The sequence below is a fragment of the Lepus europaeus genome, chromosome 12 (assembly GCF_033115175.1).
Source record: "Lepus europaeus isolate LE1 chromosome 12, mLepTim1.pri, whole genome shotgun sequence".
NCBI classification, from domain to species: domain Eukaryota; kingdom Metazoa; phylum Chordata; class Mammalia; order Lagomorpha; family Leporidae; genus Lepus; species Lepus europaeus.
In genome coordinates, this window is record NC_084838.1 from 2,924,647 (window position 1) to 2,940,707 (window position 16,061).

General features: G+C 55.3%; 1 protein-coding gene across 7 annotated transcripts in view; it reads left to right on the plus strand.

The window, feature by feature from the left end:
- Nucleotides 1-16,061, plus strand: part of DDX31 (DEAD-box helicase 31) — a 69,056-nt gene that overhangs the window by 19,153 nt on the left and 33,842 nt on the right. For 6 of the 7 annotated variants that reach the window (XM_062207310.1, XM_062207307.1, XM_062207309.1 and 3 more), the window contains exons 10-15: nt 966-1,085; nt 1,204-1,310; nt 2,254-2,489; nt 3,908-4,084; nt 5,978-6,037; nt 14,967-15,017. In XM_062207310.1, the coding sequence (XP_062063294.1) occupies nt 966-1,085; nt 1,204-1,310; nt 2,254-2,489; nt 3,908-4,084; nt 5,978-6,037; nt 14,967-15,017 (751 nt within the window). The remainder of the gene's footprint in view (nt 1-965; nt 1,086-1,203; nt 1,311-2,253; nt 2,490-3,907; nt 4,085-5,977; nt 6,038-14,966; nt 15,018-16,061) is intronic. The other variant, XM_062207308.1, reaches the window with a different exon arrangement.

A 16,061-nucleotide genomic window follows, 5' to 3' on the forward strand; every position in this document is an offset into this window, starting at 1 on the left:
GTTTTAGGTAGTAGCTGGAGCTCCAGCCATTACATGTTCCTGCCAGCAGGAACAGAGATGGCCATCCCTCTTCCTGTAAAGGTCCTTGAATGATCTGTGCACTCCCCTCGTCTCTCTCATTGCTAGCACATAAACAGATAGCCATACTTACCTGCAAGGAAAACTGGAAAATACAACCAACTAAAAACGTTATTCTCGGGGCCGGTGCTGTGGCGTAGTAGTTAAACCTCCTCCTGAGGCACCAGCACCCCATAGGGCATCAGTTCGAGTCCTGGCTGCTCCACTTCCAATCCAGCTGCCTGCTAACGGCCTGGGGAAGCAGTGGAGGACGGCCCAAGTGCTTGAGCCCCTGCACCCACGTGGGAGACCGGGTTGAAGCTCCTGGCTCCGGGCTCCGGTCAACCCAGCTCCTGCCATTGTGACCACTTGGGCAGCACACCAGCGGACAGAGGATCTCTCAGTCTCTGTCTCTCCTTGTCTCTCTATAATCCTGCCTTTTGAATAAAATCTTTTAATAAAAAAAATGCTGTCCTGTCTGTTACTGTGAGATGCTGGGGCATGGTTGCTGGGAGGAAGCTGTCCTTGCTCTGCACAGGCTCTCGGGCACAGTGTAGGCAGTTGTCAGGCGGTTGGAGCACGTCGGCAGGGTTGACCTGCTCCAGGAACAGGGTCCACGGCATAGAGCCTCTGAGAGCAGGCTGGAGAACCGTCCATCTGGAATGTTCTCGAATCTGTGTTGGCTAAAGAACATTGGCTTTAGAGTTAAGATTCCTCTCAGCTAGGGTTCTGATCTTAGCAGTTAGGCGCGGTAGGAGTGGGGCACGCGGGTGTCTGTTTACCTGCCCCTGTGCTCCAGGACGTTGGGCCTGGCAGGCGAAGTCAGGCTGGCTCCCTTGCCTTTTGCCTGTGTTTCTGCTCAGGTGGCCCTGTTTGATTGGCTCTTGTGGTGTATAATTTCTCCGCAGACTTCGCAAAGGAATAAACATCCTTATCTCAACCCCCGGCCGCCTGGTGGATCACATCAGATCCACAAAGAACATTCATTTTAGCCGGATCTGCTGGCTGGTTTTGGATGAAGCAGACAGGTGAGCCTCACCTGGGAACGCGGAAGGTGGAAGAGGAGGGCCGGGTCTGCGACCCCCGTAGCCCCCGTCACCACGCTTGTTCTGCACGTAGATCAAACTGCTTCTTCTCTAACCACAGAATCTTGGATTTGGGTTTTGAGAAGGATATCACAGTGATACTCAACGCTGTTAATGCCGAGTGCCGGAAGCGACAGAACGTCTTGCTGTCGGCAACGCTCACAGAAGGTGGGTTGGAAAGTAAAGGGAGAACCCAGATGTCCCTGAGTCTTTGCCAGCCGGGTCGCTCGGCTAGGAAGAAAGTGTCCCAAGAGGCCCGGTGTCCAGACTCCAGTCCCACACACTCACGAGACTGTTCCCCATGGCACGGGGGAGGGGAGAGGTCATCTCGGGCAGGGAGAGAGCTGCCAGCGCTCAGGCAGGGGACAGGCTGGCCACCTGTGCCCAGACGTTTCGGGAAGATTTCAGTGTAGGTGCCACCCACAGTGGGGCCCGGGCTCAGAAGATGCTGCCCTCACCGAAGTGCATTGCTGAATGTAACCATCACACCTTTTCCCAAGAGGCACCGATCTTAGAGGACATCACTTAAGCTCCTTTTTGTCTTCTGCCCTCTTGAGATGGGGATTCTTAGTTCCCTTTTACAGATGGGAACACTGAGGCCCGGAAGGTTCCAGAATCACCCCACACGATGAGTCAGTCTGAACTGCGGCTCAGCGTTTGGGTGCTTGTGCCTGACTTGCTTGATTTCCTGGCCTTGTGATCTGAAACACACATCCACGTGACCCAGCAGCAGTTCTTAGAGTGTATCCTAGGGAGCATGGATTCAGAGAGAATCCACGGACAAGAGATTCTGTGGTCAGAAAACTCGGGAGACTGTCCCTCCTCCCGCCCCCTCGTAGCTTGATGGTGCACGTCGACTCAAAGCTGCCTGGGAAGCCTGTTTAACCCTCGACCCCTTTGGAGGGTGGGGGCGGGGGACACATCTGATGGTCTTCCGTAGATGCCGGAGTTGAGAAAACGGACGTGATGGCTTGTTGGGCTGTGGGGAGTTCGGGGAGTCTGCCTCCGCCAGGCTGATGGTAGGACAGATTCGTGCCAGGACCCTGTTAATGAGCTCATGGAGTGCGTGGGTGTGCGTATGTATCTGTCTGCTCTTTGCACTCTCTCCAAGGTGTGACACGGCTGGCTGACATCAGTTTGCACAATCCAGTCAGTGTTTGTGTCCTGGACGAAAGCCATGACCAGCGTAACCCAGAGGGCAAAGCGGTGCAGGAAGTCGGTCCTCCACAGCCTGGTTCCCGGCCGGATGGCTTTGCGATCCCAGAGAGTCTGGATCAGCACGTGACACTGGTTCCCAGCAAACTGAGGCTTGTCTGCCTGGCAGCCTTCGTCCTACAGAAGTGCAAGGTGCGGCTGCGGCTCGGGCCTCGCCTCTGGGGAGGAGGAGCCGCTGCTCTGCCTGTGTCAGGCATTGGCAGCAGTGGGTTGAGATGCCGAACCGGAAGTTTTCTAATCTGAGTCTGTGAGTCCACAGCTGTCTGTCTGTACGTGGAGAGAGATGTGTGCGTTGTATGTGTCCTTTCCGCCGGGGGACTGAGTGCGGGAAGGAACCCCAGGCTGGGGAGACCGTGACGTTCACCCCGAGATCTGTGTTGAGTATCTGAGGAGCAATGCACAGGGGCAGGAACACAGGGCGTGAGGGCTCCCACCGTGGTTTTTTTATTTCATTTTTAAATTTAAAGGTTTTTTTATATTTATGTGTTTATTTACTGGCTAGCATGCATGTGACTGTAAGCTCCACGGGGAGGAACCTTGCCTTTTTCTTTTTAAAGAAGTACTTATCCATTTTCTTCAAAGAGAGAAAGATACATCTTCCATCTGCTGGTTCACTCCCTGGGCCAAGCCAAAGCTGGCAGCCTTTGGAACCCCATCCGGGTCTCCCGTGTAGGTAACAGGGGCCCAAGCACTTGGGCTACCTGCTGCTGCTTTCCCAGGTGCACTGGCAGGGAGCTGGATCAGAAATGGAGCAGCTGGGGCTGGCACCGTGGCGCAGTAGGTTAATCCTCCGCCTGCAGCGCCAGCATCCCATATGGGGGCCGGTTCTAGTCCCAGCTGCTCCACTTCTGATCCAGCTCTCTCTATGGCCTGGGAAAGCAGTAGAAGATGGCCCAAGTCCTTGGGCCCCTGCACCCATGTGGGAGACCAGGAAAAAGCTCTTGGCTCCTGGCTTCGGATCGGCACAGGTCCGACCATTGCAGCCATCTGGGGAGTGAACCAGAGGAAGGAAGACCTCTCTCGCTCACTGTCTGTAACTCTAACTCTCAAATAAAATAAATAAAATCTTTTAAAAAAAGAAATGGAGCAGCCAGGACTCAAACCAGCGCTCACACGGGATGCTGGCATCACAAACCAAGGGTTAACTTGCTGCACCACACCAGCCCCACACATGTATGTTGAAGCCTCCTAGTATTTGTGTTTGCTCAGTAGACTCAGATGTTGGGGAAACAGCAGGTGGGAGGGCTTGAGGGTGGAGCTGGAGGGTCTGCCAGGCCCGCACAGTGAGCCCTGAGGGAGAGAGGGACAGAGCACAGACGCTGTCCTCTGTGGGATGTTCTCCCTCTCCAGTACCGAGACGTGAGTGCATCGATTTCTACCTTCTTTGTGGAGGGGAATAGCGGTTTTTAGAAGAAAAAAAAAATTCAGAATCATCTGTTTGAACTCAGAGCCAGTGTGAATATGTACTTTGGAGAAACACTCATTTTTAGTGTCACCTAACCTTAGAGCTTGTGGTGTCTCCCCCCGCCCCCCGCCTTGTGTTGCTGTAGTTTGAGAAAGACCAGAAGATGATCGTCTTTTTCTCGAGTTGCGAGCTGGTGGAGTTCCACTACCACCTCTTCCTTCAGACCCTGGCGAGTGGCTCAGGGGCCCCGGCCTCGGGGCCGTCACCATCTGCCTGCACGCGATTAAAATTCCTGCGGCTTCACGGCAACATGGAGCAGGAGGTGAGCACAACCCCTTGCGCCAGGTGGCCCAGGCCCTGCACGTGTGGCCCTGCGCGTGGCCCTCGTGAGCCGCGCCGGGCTAGGGCAGGCACTGCTGGGTTGAGCTGGGCAGGGGCAGTCTGTCGTCCCGGCTGGGTTGAGCCGGGCAGGGGCAGTCTGTCGTCCTGGTACTGTCGCTCGGGCGCAGGGCTCTTCCACCCGAGAGAGCTCGCGAGCCCCACTTGGCCCGAGTCTGCCTCCAGCAGCTGTTAAGGCAACAGAGCACCACTAAGGAGCTGGCACCAGGGAAGGGTTTTGCCTTTTTAGTACCCAGTGTGTGATTAGGGCTTGATGTCTTCAAATTAAGAGCATTAATGGAGCTAAATTGTGGATCCCATATGGCACTGCTGAGCGCGGCTGCTGTCATTGTCAGCAAGACACAGCGCTGCACTCGGAGCACTTTGGTGGGGAGCGGGCGCTGGGTACGGAGGGCTGCAGGCTGCAGCTCTTTCTGAGCAGAGCGAGGCGTGTGTCAGGAAGGAGCGTCACGTCTCCCTCTTCATGCAGCACTCAGCCCTCGCTCTTAACCAGGCTGCCCGGCAGGGCGCGAGGCTTACACCGTGGAATTGGGAGAGGAAGGGCGGACGGGCGTGGGAGGAGGAGCCATCTTGTCCTAGAGGAGAGGTGAAAGCAAGGCAGAGACCAGTGAGAGTCGAACAGAACCAGCTGCTAAAATGGACGTCTTAGAACTAACAGAGACATTGGAGGTGTGACATGATCCTAGACGGGGCCAGCCCCTGTCGGCTTTGCTTGTTTGTTTTAATAATTAAGGAAATGGAGGCCCAGAAAAGAGAATGTACTCAAGGTCATTCAAGGACACAGCTTATTTTCCACAAGATTGCATGGAGTCTCCGAATATTCCAGCCGTTCTGAATTTCATAAGCTCTGATTCGATCGAGGTGGTTGATTTCATTCTTCAGAGCCGTCTGGGGCTTGGGGTTCTGTTTTAAACTTGGTTCATCCATCCTCCGGGCCTGTTTCACACAGGCACTGGCAGGACAGCCCTGAGGACGCTGGGGAGGGAGGGGCTCGGTCAAGTCCAGGACGTGTAACAGTGAGGCACGAGATTGTGCGGTTGGATTATTGCGACTGATAGCCCAGCACGGTGGCTATAGCCATGCCGTCTGGGGGCAGACTGCCTGTGCTCCTGTCCTGGCCCTGTCGGTTACTGGCTCTGTGGACTCAGCCCGGGCTCAGGGTCCCTGTCTGCGATGAGGATGAGGATGGTGGTAGTGCTTACTTCACAGGGCTCCCCACAGGTGAAGCTCTGAGCGCCTAGGGAATGGGCCGCGCCACTGTGTGGTTGCTCTGTCTTCCAGGGTAATCCAGCTTTGACTAAGAATTTAGGGTTTTTTTTTAAGATTTAGTTTATTTATTTGAGGATGTTGGTTGTAACATCTTCTCCAGGGGCCAGGTAGAGGGCAGGAGGCAGTATCCCTGCCTTTCATTTTGCCAGTATCAGGGCAGTATCTTATTCCAGGCTAAGCTGAGACAGTCCCAGGTCCGTCGTCCCAGCTTCTCGCCCTGTGCACTGCCGGCAGAAGCTTGGAGCGTTCTGAGCTGACTGCGTGAGACGAGAGCTCAGGGGCTGAGTGGTCCCCTTGCCCGGGTCTACATACTCTGCGGAGGGAGACGTTTGGCCCGCGGGGCCCGGCCGCCCCGCGTCGGTCTCCCCAGCGTCGTGCTCTCTGTACGGGGTCACCTTAGAAGGCAGAGAGTCCACTGCTTCCCTGGCGAGCCGCTCTGTGCCTGTAAACGGCCGTCGCAGTAGGAAATGGGGAGAATGGGGAAGTCTTCGCTTCCCTGGCCGGAGCTTCGGCTCAGAGTGACAGGCCCGCCCCCTTCTCTTTGCAGGAGCGGACAGCGGTGTTTCAGGACTTCGCCCGATCCAGGACAGGCGTCCTGCTCTGCACGGTGCGTAGCGCTCTGCCCCTGCGAAGGCGCTGCAGTGTCTCCTCGCGAGGTCTGGCCAACCCTGCGGGGAGCGGAAACACCCCCACAAGGGGCCCTTGCTGTGGCTGGTCTCTGCCGCTGGCTGTCACCTGGCTGCCACCGGGCAGAAGACTTGGCAATTTGCGCACTAATAGTGGCAGCTGTTGGCCTGAAAATGTGTGAATCCTGGCGATTTCCATCCACCAAAAACTTGTAAATTACAGCTATCGGGAGTAATTAGAGCTGAGAACGTCTTTGCACAACAACATGCTCTGCTCGCCTCTGCGCCCCTTTTCTTAAAGGGGAAGCACACGCATGGACAGGGCTTGTCCGCTGCTGTCGTCGGCCCTCTGACTCCCGGGCCTCGGTCTTTGCTGTCTTGTGTCGCTGCAAGCACAGCACCGACCTTTCTAATGCGCGGCTCCCGTGCTCCTTGGAGGCCGGAACCTCGCCCTCTGCGGCTTCCTCTGGGAAGTCTGCCGTAGCTGTTGCCCCTCTCTGCCATCTTGGACGGTACAATTTCATCTGCAGGGCTGGTGGGAAAGCTGTGTGTGCAGTGAGGAGGTCCAGGGAGCACGGGCCAGGCAGCCCTGTGACACGGGCACTTCCTAAGGAGCGCCGTGGCTCCCAGCATGGTCGAGGCAGTCGAGACAGTGTCTCTGTGGATTTAGAGGTCGTGGGTGAGTGCAGCCTTGTTTCTGGGGAGGGGGTGGGGGTGTGCGGGTGCGAGTGTGGGCACTCATCTACGAGGCCTGTCTGGCCTCCTTCTCAGGGGCCGTGTCTCCCACGGCGTGAGACACCGTGGTCGCGACAGCAGCTTCCCTTGGAATGTTTGGCTCTAGGGAGGTCCGTGTCTGACCAGGCAGCCCATCCCTTTAGAGCCAGTCCATAAGTCAGGCACTTCTGTCTGCTCTAGACCCCATCTCTGAGTGCCTGGTCTAGAGTGAAGGTTGATGAATTCTGCTATAAGCCTTCGTCTTGTCTAGTAATGCTTTGTGGGACCAGACCTCAGCCCACTGCTCCCCGCCCTGTAGCCAGCAGGCCCCTGTTTCAGGTCCTTGAATGTGTCATTCCTCTTGTTCTGGCCTTGAGGCCTTGTCCATGCTGTTCTGTCTGCGTGGAACACTCACTGTGGCCTCTGCTCGGCTCTCAGCCCCAAGAGCCCCGGCCCTTCCTGCTGCTCACTCCCGCTGCGCCCCTTGTCCTCCATCATGCGGTCATACCTGGCGAGGTGTCTTGCTGCCCGATCGTAAGCTCCGTGAAGACAGGGAGGGACCTGCTCGGCTGCCTCGGGCACTTGGTACGTGTGAGTTGAATTGGCTGGATAGCTAGAGCCCAAGACGCTCGACGTTCAGAGAGCCGCCAGTGTGGGTGCCTTTTCCTGGAGCCCGAGGGAGGCGGAGGTGATGCACTTGCTCGTCAGGTGAGCACTTTTCCATGTGCGGGGTGTCACAGGTTGTAACAGGCCTGCGGGTCACAGATTGTCTGTAAGTGGAGCAGAAAGCAGTAGGAAGCTTTCTTAGAGCTTGAGTTAGGTAAGACCGGAACCTTTCCCTTCCACCCTGAAGATGCTGGGTTTCTCCCTGGGAGGTTGTTGGGTTTCCTGGCGTGCTGGTGCGCCATACATACAGACGTGGGGGAGCTGTCAGTCTCGGAGCCAACTGCAGGTATCTAAGGTTGAGGTTTTGGTGAGCAGCTCTACCTGGGAGGGAAGATGGTTCTTTCTGAAATACGCATGATTGTCAGTGAGGTCAAAGCAGTGATCCCACCCCTGTTCTTCGTGGCTGATGTCCTGTCAGCCAGACAGCCTGAGGTGGGCAGTCCACCGTGTTGCCAAAGCACAGCACCCCCCGCTCCCACGTGCCCTGCCAGGCCAGGGGCCGCATGCGGGCAAATCTCTCCAGTTCCTCTGAAGCCTTCTGGGTCGTGGTCATTGACTCGTCCAGGTCACGTCCCGTGTGCCAGCCTTCTGCCACGGCCTCCGCTTGTCTTCAGCACGCCGTGAAGATGCTGGAGAGCGGCTAGCTGAAGGGGCTGGCTTGTCTCCGCTCCAGGCCGGCTGTGAGCACGGGCCTAACGTCACCGACAAGTTCTTCGGTTTGCTTGGTGGTCCTGCTCCTCCTACCCTGCTTGTTTGCTTTGTCCTGACACTTCTGGCGCCAGAGAGCTGTGGGCACAGGAGACGTGCTCACGCCCGGGCCCGGGAGATCCGTCACTCAGCGTCCTTGGCAGCAGCCTGTTGCTTGCCAGGCTATCTGCATGCTCTCCAGGAGGCTCCTTGGTGTTAATGAGGACTGAGGGCCACGTCAGGACGAGGCAGATGGAGACCTGGCCTCCTTGGATAAGGAGGAATCACGTTGCACACTGGGGGAGGTTCCTCCCCATTTACCCTAACTTTCGCCATTTTAGTTTACAACCCCAAGGTTTCTTATATGGAGGCCTGCGACAACTGAATCAATGCCTTCAGGAGGTCGTGGTACAGTCAGGCAACGTGCCCAGCTACGCTGTTTCCTTTACTGCTAGAAAAAATGCCTCCCTCCCCCCACCACGCACCGCGTCTGTCTTCTTGCTAGGAACAGTTACGGATATGTATGTGTGGGTGTTGTTCATCTTGATTGTAAACATAAAAACAAGGGTCTCTGCCGGTGCCACAGCTCACTTGGCTAATCCTCCGCCTACGGCACCGGCACCCCGGGTTCTAGTCCCGGTTGGGGCGCCGGTTCTGTCCTGGTTGCTCTTCTTCCAGGCCAGCTCCCTGCTGTGGCCCGGGAAGGCAGTCGAGGATGGCCAAGTGCTTGGGCCCTACACCCGCATGGGAGACCAGGAGGAAGCACCTGGCTCCTGGCTTCAGATCGGCGCAGCGCGCCGGCCATGGCAGCCATTTGGGGGGTGAACCAACGGCAAAGGAAGACCTTTCTCTCTGTCTCTCTCTCTCACTGTCTAACTCTGCCTGTCAAAACAAAACAAAACAAAACAAAACAGGGGTCTCTCTGGACCAGCTTTGAGTGCTGTTGCCATTGCAGACATGTTTGCCTGGGGGGAGGTGAAGTCTGGGCAGAAGTGACAGGGGTGTGGGGGCTGCAGAGACCAGTTTGTAGAAGAGACATTCACAGCCAGGTTAACAAGGACGTAGGGATTTGTAGGAGGGAGTCGTTGCAAAGCCCAAAGCCTACTTTCTCACCAGAATTGAGAAACCAGAGGAATCGGATGGAAGATGTAGTACAAAATATCGTCCCCTCCTGCTGTGGGGAGGAGTCCACGCTAAGCCATGGGAGAGGAGTGTGGTTTGTGCCTCGGAGTCCTGTTGGTGAGGGGACCCTGAGATTTCCTGGGACCGCTGGTTCTCCCGCCGGCCAGAGGCTTTCTGCTGGGGTCCCTGCTCTCTGTGCTGGTCCCTGGTAGGTGGGAATGGTCACCTTTGCCACAGAGCAGGGACGCCTCCAGCTCTGCGCAGCCCTGCTGCCCGCTGCCCCCCAGCAGAGCTGGGGTCCTGCCTGGGCCTTCTCCAGAAGGAGCTCCTGAGCCCCCGCGCCGCGTGCCCCGGCTCCGGCTCTTCTTGCAGCACTGCGTCTTCATGTCCTCTCTCCTGGGGCGCGGCCGGCCCGAGGGACAAAGGCGGCGAGGTCGCCAGACACGCGTGTCAGTCCGGCACCTCACTTTCCACTGGGTCACGTCTTCTAAGTAAAGTTTCTCTCCTCCATGGTGTCCGTGTGTGTCCGTGGGGAGGTGGTTTGGAGATTGTTTGCTGTTTGCTCAGTTACGCTAACTCATGTTGCCAGTTTTTGGCGGCTCCAGCCAAGATCTCTCGCCTCTGACAGCTCCTGCACTCTCTCCTTCCTCCTCTGATTACGCAGCCCAATCTGTCACCCGGACAACGGGGGCCTGTACCCTGCTGATGGCTTTCCACACACGGCAGTAATGACTTTTGGCAGGCCGGGAAGGCGTCAGAGGCGAGTTCGCTGCGTCCCTTCTCAGAGAGACGGCAGGCCCCTCTCCCTGTTCGTAAAAGCACTTTGTGAGGTGCTTGGGTAAATAAATGAGTCATTTTAATCCAACTGACAGGCTGGCACCTGAGCAGGCTGCCTTCCATCTGTACTCCCAGGTCTCATGGAGGCAGCCAATTGTCAAGGCCGGGGCCTGCAAGGCCTCGCCGTGGAGTGTCTTTCAAAACTGACTTCAGCGAGTCTTTTGCCCTAATTAGGTTAAAGGAATGGAGCTGGGCTGTGTCTGTGTTCAGGGAGCCGCAGAGACGCGAAGTCTTTGTGGGTCTTCAGCAGGTCAGTTTCTGGGCGGCCCGGTGCAGCCGCGGACAGCGCTTCACAGAGATGGAGCTGCTTCTGGCTTCTCGGTAGTGCCCTGCCCAGGGAGGTGGGAGGGGTGCAGCGGTGGGGAGGGGATTCGGGTCGCCTGTCTGCCGCAGTCCCACTGTGACGTCATCAGGCTGTGAGGTGCTTGAAGCATAGTTCTTGGTATTTTCCATGTGTGCTCTCCTCTGCTCTTCACAGTGCCCCCGTGAACTAAGTGGGACGGTCCCCACAGCCGTTGTCTTGGTGGTCAGCCGAGGCCAGAGCGCCGCCCTGACCGGCGCACACTGTCTCTCTAGAGCTACCCTGAGGTAGGCCGTCCAGGCCTGCCCTCCTTTTCCTCAGTCCCTGGAAGCCTGGACTGGGACTGGAAGGAAGAACCTAAAGCAATGGCTGGATCAGGTCTGCGTGAACGAAACCAAGAGGAGGAGGAGATGGCGGTGGCTGTAGGAGAGACTCCCCAGTGCAGGAAGTAGCTAGAGACAGGGAGGTTGTGTCTCATGCATTTGCCCAGAGCTGGGTCACCCACGCAGGAAGTAGAGTTTCACCTGGTTGAATTTGTTAAACCAACGTGTATTAAGTTTTACCAAGCTTGTCCGCAACGCTCAGGCAGCCCACTGTCACCATTAGTCACTTCTTACCGAGCGCTTAGCAGATTGAAAAACCATCAGTTTTTTAAAGACGTCAGGTGTGGTTAGTATAGCAGGCAGTTCTGGCACAGCGGCAGCATGTGGAAACCCTTGATGGATGTCGACACACTTCTAGTACCTCCCCTTCCGCTTGCACACTTTCAGATGCAGCCCAGCCACCATTCAGAGGAAACCGGCAGATCCCAGGGGTGGGTGAGGGCAGACAGGTCCTGAGCTGTCTTGGTGGTCTGGACAAAAGATGGTGGGACGGCACCTGGGAGCAGGCGCGTGCTTCTTACGGAAACCGTGCTGGAATTGTGTTTCCAAAATAGTGTGCATCTGGCAGGCATTTGGGGCAGCAGGTGAGACAAGTGCTCGAGACGCCTGCGTCCCACACCAGTGTCCAGCTCTGAGCTCTGCTCCACTGTGATCCCAGCTGCCTGCCTGTGCTCCCTCCGAGGTGACTCCAGCACCTGGGTCCCTGCCCCCTGACTGAGTTGGGGCTCCTGCTTCAGCCTGGCCCAGTCCAGCTGTTCCAGACAATAGGAGATCTTTGTCTCTCTCTTCTCTTTCTTTGCCTTTCAAACAAAAATGAAAATTAGAATGTGTATCTGAACCTTAGTGATGCTGGGGGGGGGGGGGGGGGCAGCGGCTGTTCTTTGCCCCGGAATTCACAGCTGTGAGCGGAAGGGTGCAGCGATGGCCCAGGACGGTCACCGTGTGCAGCCGCGGGGTGACGGTGGAAACGTACGAGGGGCATCAGCAGATGCAGAACCCTTGGGAACAGGGCATTCGCCTGGTCTGAGTTCCACTCTCCAGTCACTCACCGTGAAGGAGAGAGGCATCTTCACAGCGGGGCTGCTGGCTTCCACCTTACCCCAGGGACTGAACCCAGGACCTCCCGGTGTGGAACCGTGGGCAGCACACACCTCCCTGAACCCGCGTGCAGAAGGGCACCTCAGAGGGTCCATAGGAAATTGAATTAAGCCGTAAGCTGTTGTGGCACAGAAACCTGTTGAGGCCATGCGTAGTTTTCTCATGGGCTTCTTGACGCACCCTCAACCCCAGAATGCCCACCTTGAACCCCACCTCGGGAAGCTGGTAGACAGGCCCAGACCGGGGAGCTGTCAAGTCATCTGGACTCTTCGGAAGTGACAGTCATCAGGAAAACTAGGCTGATGGGAGGCAGAGGTACCATCGCGGCGTGAAGTCTCTGGTCCCGGCAGTAGGATGCGTGACCTATGGTTCAGTCCTGGTCTGGGAAAGAAAAACGACTATAAAAAGCATGTTAGGTGCAGTTGAAGAAATTTAAACATAGGTGTTCATTAGAAAATAATGGTTTTTAATATTAAATTTCTTAGTGTGATAGTGGTGTTGTGCTTATATAGAATGCCTTTTACTTAGGAGATACTTACTAAAGTATGTAGGACTGACATATCATGATGTTCGCAACTTAGCTTCGGATGGTTCCAAAAAGTGTGTGTGTGTTTGTACATGTGCACACACCCACACCAAGAAAGAGAAAGCAGGGGCCGGCGTTGTGGTGCAGCGGGTTAAGTTGCTGCTTGCGAGGCCAACATCCCGTATCAAAGTGCCGTTTTGAGTCCTGGCTCCTCTGTTTCCTGTTCAGGTCCCTGCCAATTCTGGGAAGGCAGTGGAGGATGGCTCATGTGCTTGGGCCCCTGCCACTCATGTGGGAGACTAGGATGGAGTTCCTGGCTCCTGGCTTCAGCCTGGCCCAGACCTGGATATTGTAGACATTTGGGGAGTGAACCAGCAGATGGAAGATTTCTCCTCTCTGTCCCTCTCTCTCTGATGTTCTGCCTTTCAAATAAATAAATCAGTTTTTAAAAAGAAAAAGTAAACAGCACAGGAAAATACAGAAAAGTAAAAATCGGCCAAGTCTCCCTGTCTAGAGATAAATCATAATTGACAGATTTTTTTTTTAAATTATTTATATATTTGAAAGGCAGAGATACAGAGAGAGAAGGAGAGAGAGATCTTCCATCTGCTGGTTCACTCCCCAAATGGCCACAATGGCTGGGGCTGGGCCAAGCCGAAGCCAGGAGCTAGGGGCTTCTTCTGGGTCTTCCACGTGGGTACAGGGGCCCAAGGACTTGCCATCCCCCACTGTTTTCCCAGACACATTAGTGGGGAGCTGGATCAGAAGTAGAGCAGCCAGAACTCAAACTGGTGTCCATATGGGATGCAGGCGCTTCAGGTCGGGGCTTAACCTTCCACACCACAGGGCCATTCCCGTGGTTTACAGTTTTGTGAGCCTCCTTCAGGGTGTCGCTTATTGATTTATTCATCAGTTGGTCCATCAGTCTATCCAGCTGCCTGGTTGATGTTTCTGGGTTTTGTTACTCTTCCTTCATACCCCTGAATTTTCTGAAGAAACCAGGTGTTTTGTTGTTTCAAATTCTACATTCTGGATTTGGCTAATTATGTCTTCCTGGTGTGGTTTGACATTTTCCTTTTTTCTCCCATATTTCCTGTAAACTGGTAGTTGGATCTAGACACCTGATTAAACTTGGGTTCAAAATTCAGCAAGAAGACATCATAGATGATCCTCTGTTTCTTATTGTAGGACATTTTTAATGACGTCAAAACATTGCGTGATCTCAGTCAAAAGTGTAAAGGTTTGGTAAAGGAATTCTAGCCTTTTCTGTTCAGAATTCCAACACTGCACTAGGCAGGACTTGGCCACATCGTATTCAGCCCACCTCCTGCTGGCGGACAGTGGGTTCTCTCCAGGTTGCAGGCACATACAGAGCGGAAGCGTATCATCTCGTACGTCCGTTACTCTCTGCCATGCTGCTGTGTCTTTGGGTGGATTTCTAGGTGGGATCTTGTTCTGGGTTGAAGGGCAAGTGCAAATGTGATTTCGCTGGACATTACCAAGCTCACCACCACAGGGCCCTGTACCGTTTTCCATGCTGGCCAGCAGTGTGTGAGGCACACGGCGCCTTTTTTTGATGGTGGGGTGCAGAACTGTGGGTTTGAGGGTTGCCTCCACTTCCTAGCTGTATGTCTGTGGATGGGTAACTTTGTCTCACTGAGCTTGCTCTCCTCTGTGCGATGGGAGCAGGCATTGCTGGGAGGAGTTGTTTTGAGGATTCGTCCAGATAATGCAGGTGGAGTGTTCATGCAGTGTGTGGTCTGAGTGCTCAGTGCCAGCTGGGGACAGTCTCCTTCTGACATGGCTCCTGAATGAATGCTGAGTGCGTATTTCTGGGAAACATTGAGAGATTACCATTCGCCCAGCCTTCTCAGAATGGAGAGATGCTAGAGAGCGCGGAGGATTTTTGCTCTTCAGGTATTGACTAGTTGAAAAGGAACAGGTGAATCGCCATTGCTTTATAGCTTCCAGCTGTCCGGGTGAGTCTGTGAGGTGATTAGCAGCCCTGGCCTGCTTTCTGACGTGGCTCTCAGGGGGCGGGGGACTTGGTCGTCCTGCTCTCTGGGCTAACAAGCAGAGTCCCGAGTCGCTGTTCGGCAGCTCCCGTCTGCCGCCGAGACCTTGAGGGGTGGCATAGCAGACGCAGACCTCGGTGCCATGCGGTGTCAGGTGTTGCTGATAGAGATAATCCACGGGTGGGTTCATCGTGAAGTGGCTTTCTGGACTAGATGTGGACCAGCAAAGCATGCTGCAGGTTCCCAGGGCTTCCCTGACACACAAAGGTCACATCGAAGTTCTTGGACTGCCCTGTGGGATCCATTCCCTTGCCCCTAATCAGAGTTTGCAAACACAGGTGAACCCGGATGCATTACGGGCCCCCTGCAGTTGTTTGCAGAGTTGGGGGGATGTGAGCGGGTGTGTGGGTGTGTGTGTGTGTGTGTGCGCGCACGCATGCACGCACGCACGCACGTGTCCTGGGGAGGGGGCCGATGAGCATTAGATTATCAGATGTTTCCATGACCCAAAAAAAGGTTCAGAAACCCGGTTCTAAAACCATCTTCTCTTCTGTTTTGAAGGATGTCGCAGCTCGAGGCTTAGATCTCCCTCAGGTCACGTGGATTGTTCAGGTAATTTTTCAGTTGTTAAGATGTGAGCTTGAGGCAGGACTATATGATCGTGAGCAGATGCATTGGCTTTAACTAGAATAATTATTACCACCCTCTTGGGTGTTGCCCTGGTAACCAGGCGGTGACGAGTCTTACCTGCACAATTCTCCTGACACCCGGCCCACCAGCCCGCTGCGGAGAGCAGCCGAATGCGCGGTGTCGGGAGGAGGCGGCAGGTGCTCCTGCTCCCACACTGATTGATGTCACCAACTGAAGTTTCCACAATATGAAAATAACGGGAATTATGCGGGCCCCTGGGAGGCCTCATGGTGAACAGAAGGAGATGGCTCAGCCGTCCTGAGAACTGTGTCGTGTCCATTGACCTGCAGGGAGCAGTTAAGTTCCTGACAGTCTCTCACACACCTCTAGCCTTAGCATGCAGCCAGAAGGTACGGGTGTTAGCATTACAGTCTAGTGGGTCCAGTTTTGTTTTTTCTTTTCCTTAGTCTCCACAATGGTATTTTTAAGCCCTTCCGTGTGGACCAGGGAACAGCTGCCTGCTTATTCAGTTTAAGTGGAGCTGCGTGCCGCCCTGTCTAGGAAATCTGATCTCCTCACCACAGATGATCACCCTGAACTGGTCTCCCCGCAGGCCACAGAGCCACCTGGAGGTCAGAAGCTAGGGACAGTGCTAACTGCAGGAGACCAGAGAGACCACGCTGACCACTTAGGGCATTCTTACATGTGAATATTGATTAGTTTCCTGCACTGGAGTGACCTCGGTCATGTTTGGCCTCTGATTTGTTGGTGAAGCCAGAGTGATTAGCAGAGGTCGCAGGAAATGCTTCGGGAGCACCCTTGCCCCGCGTCAGACATTGGCTCAGCGGGAGCAGAGGCACCTCCTGCCTGTGCGTGCCCTGGGACACTGCTCCTGGGGCCCAGCAGTGGAGTGGACTCTGCCAGCAGAGCAGTCGACCCCTTCCACCGTCCAGGGTCCTGTGTTCCTCCCCTCTGCTGCTCCGTGTGCGGGAGAAGGGCCAAGGTCATGTGGGCAGTCCTGGAGAC